This window comes from Gavialis gangeticus, unplaced genomic scaffold (genome assembly GCF_001723915.1).
Source record: "Gavialis gangeticus isolate Ggan-Ray unplaced genomic scaffold, GavGan_comp1, whole genome shotgun sequence".
In the NCBI taxonomy this organism is placed as follows: Eukaryota; Metazoa; Chordata; order Crocodylia; family Gavialidae; genus Gavialis; species Gavialis gangeticus.
In genome coordinates this window covers 6,256,327-6,259,427 of record NW_017729013.1, presented here as the reverse complement: position 1 = coordinate 6,259,427, position 3,101 = coordinate 6,256,327, and the positions used below count along the sequence as shown (strand labels likewise).

The window sequence follows — 3,101 nt, the reverse complement described above, 5'->3', positions numbered from 1 at the left end:
CACAGATCGCACCAGAGTTCATTTCTCCCAGGTGCAACGTTTACGCGTGCATCCAGGACTGCAGCACACTGAGTGAGCAGGGGGCCCAGGGCTGCTCCACCTCGGTTCGGCGTGCAGTGGAGGGGCTGGCTAGGGCATGAGGGGGTTACACTGTGGGGCCCGCTGGCAGGCAACCTCATGCCCCAGCCAGCCCTCATCACCGTTTAAATATGCATTTCAGAGCATGCATCTACTATGCTGTAGGATAGTACTTGTCACAGACAGTACGATCCTACAGCATAGTTAATTAATTTACTGCATGCTAATAATACATGTAGACGGTGACACTTTACTGCTGAGATAATTAGTCAGCTCCACAGTAAAGTGTGCACATAGTTGTACCCAGTGCTTCCCCTTCCTGGAAAACTGCAAAGTGACTAACCAGAGACTTTGTACTGGGAACCAGCAAGAAACTATTTGCTTTAATTCAGGAACGTCTGAGTCACCTTTTCCGTGCTGGGCTTTCATTAGGCAGTCTCCAAGGAGTTGTATGCACTGACGCTGCAGATCTCTGGCATGACTGAGGACTTGTGGCTCAAGTTTTTCTCCTTCTACTTCTTCCCCACTGGCCAGGTCTGCACTGTAGAGCGTCAAAGCAGCAAACAGCAGCCACGAATAGTTGTGGATGTAAGGCTGGATAAGCCTCTGTCGATCACTGATTCGAATTGTTACCATCGGGTACACTGTGATGCTGTGAGTGGGCAGGTGACTGAAAGAAAGTATTAACAGTTGAAAAGTATAATAGTTTTCCTGGATAAACAAGGAATAAGGGATTAATGCATGTGAGAAAAGAAGGCAAAATGAAAAAGGAAGCATGCTTCAAAATTCCAAACAGCAGATATTAGCTCAAGTAGTGCAATTTTCAGAGCTCCTGTTGCAACAAAAGAACTCTGAATTCATACTTGCTCGCGGACATCCTGTCTCCCCAGAACTGGAGTTCTAGAAATCAAGTTTATGTGAAGAACTTTGGTATCAACCAAGGAGCAGTGCCAGTAAGGAAAAAGAAAGCATCAGTATGCAGAAAGTGCTTCTTTTGTATTCACCTACCACCACTTACCAACATTTTAAACACTTCTGAGCAATGAACAACTTTTATAGCTACAAATTGGAAAAAACCACCTGCAACTAATTTCCTTTGGAGTCTGGGTCAGGATTCAGAATAATAGCAACTTTTGCTGGATGAGTTTTTGGTGAAAGGGTTTTACATTTACTAATTTTCCTCTAATGATGGCAATTTGGTAATCTCATGTCAGGTAGACACTGGAGTGAAATTATTGCTTTTTTTTTTTTAAAGCAAGGTGGGAGTATGGGATCACACAGTAATACCTGTCAGAGTACTTTTTGGCCGAATAACATCCATAACAAAGATCAAAGTCATCACAAACGTTGCAGTTCATCCGACGACCAATAATAACACCTTGACAGTGATCACAGGCATACTCCATATTAACCATTTCATGGTCATCTTCATGACCTTCAGGTTTAACTCCACCTATGAAGAATTAAAAAAAAAAAAATTAATTTAAAAAAAAAAAAGACCTGTGGGTGGAATGGAGGTGTCTACATCTTCCTATTCTAAAAATCTTGAAAAACCTTACTCTTTTCTCAACTTCTATACCAGTGGTTCTCAACCTTTTTAGGATTCAAGGCACCCCTGGATAGACCCAAAACAGCCCTTGGAAAATGTCAGCTCTTAGTTTTCACTCTTTTTTGCCTACAGGAAAATAGAGCAGTTTTTCTATTGCAAGTAATTCAGAAAGACTACAACTATGGATTTCTATTTGAAATCTTTGGCTGAATCCAGATGTGCAGGCACCTGTGGTCTGTGGTGCTGCAAACCTCCTTGCAGTGTTACAAACCACACAAGTTGCATGTTAATCAGTGTGCAGTGTTGCTGATTTGCAGTGCCACGGCAAAATTTGCTACCAGGATCTCCCAGTAGCAGGAAAAAAAAAAAAAACACCTGGGAAAAACGCAAAGCAAACCATGCCAAAGTGGAGGGTGCCAGGACAAATGCAGAGATCGGGGAGCAGGCAGCCCTCTCCTGACTTCATGTGCTGTGGAGCCCCCATGCCGAGGTACCCTGCATCCCAGCCAGTCAACTCCTTCACTGGCTGGGATGCAGGGTGCCACAACATGGGGGAGCAGGCAGCCCTGGGCTGGTTGCTTCCCTGTAACTTTGTGCCTCAGCACAGGGGCTGCACTGCAGAGCCCCTGCACTAAGGCATGTAGAGTCCCTGCACTGAGGCACACTGAACCCCAGGGCAGTGTGCCTTGAAACAGGGGAGCACCTAGCCCAGGGCTGCTTGCTCTCCTGTCTCGAGGCACCATGCGCCCCAACCAGCCAGGAAGCAGCTGGCTGGGGAGCAGGGTGCCTCAACATGGGGGCTCCACAGTGCGTGGAGACAGAGGAGCAGGCAGCCGTGCCAGCTAACCCATGCTGAGGCACCTTGTGCCCCAGCCAGCCCCAACCCACCACCCTGCAGCACATGAAGCGGCGGGAAATGTGTCCCATTGCAAAGCAGACAGGCAGGGGTGTGCACTGCAGCACAAATCTGTGCCATTAATATTTGTGCTGCTGCAAAGGCATGTCCCTGCTCGCGTGGACCTGGCCTTTGGGTCTATCTTGTGAATCATGTTTGATCTAAAAAGAAAGTGGTCTTAGTTCTACACAGCTGAACTGAGGTTTGCAAGTTGGAGTACAGCGAGGAGATGATACATCCTCTTACTGTGATGCTGTATTTTCAAGGGGCTTCTTCTGGCTGAACACCATTGTTCTATACAAATCTAGGGAGAAAAAAAGTTTCAACTCTGGGCATATTTTCTGACAAGATCCTTACCTAGGAAACAAGTTTTACACAGATCCATGTCATTACACTGTAGACAGCGGTAGCGATGCCATGGTGCAATCTCATCACAACCGTCACAGGATATGTCTACATTCAACAGGTCACAGTAACGAGCAACAAACATGTGCATCTAGAACAGTACAGGGACACCATTCACTTTCATAATCTTTCTTAGTTCTGAGAAAGCAAAATAGTTCCGCTCCCCCCCCCCCC

General features: G+C 46.3%; 1 protein-coding gene across 1 annotated transcript in view; it reads right to left on the bottom strand.

The window, feature by feature from the left end:
- The window catches only part of ZZEF1 (zinc finger ZZ-type and EF-hand domain containing 1), a 120,678-nt gene that overhangs the window by 44,098 nt on the left and 73,479 nt on the right, over window positions 1-3,101 (bottom strand). The window contains exons 35-37 of the mRNA XM_019511321.1: window positions 2,880-3,018; window positions 1,366-1,531; window positions 486-748 (exon numbers count right to left, since the gene is read on the bottom strand). Of these exons, the coding sequence (XP_019366866.1) occupies window positions 486-748; window positions 1,366-1,531; window positions 2,880-3,018 (568 nt within the window). The remainder of the gene's footprint in view (window positions 1-485; window positions 749-1,365; window positions 1,532-2,879; window positions 3,019-3,101) is intronic.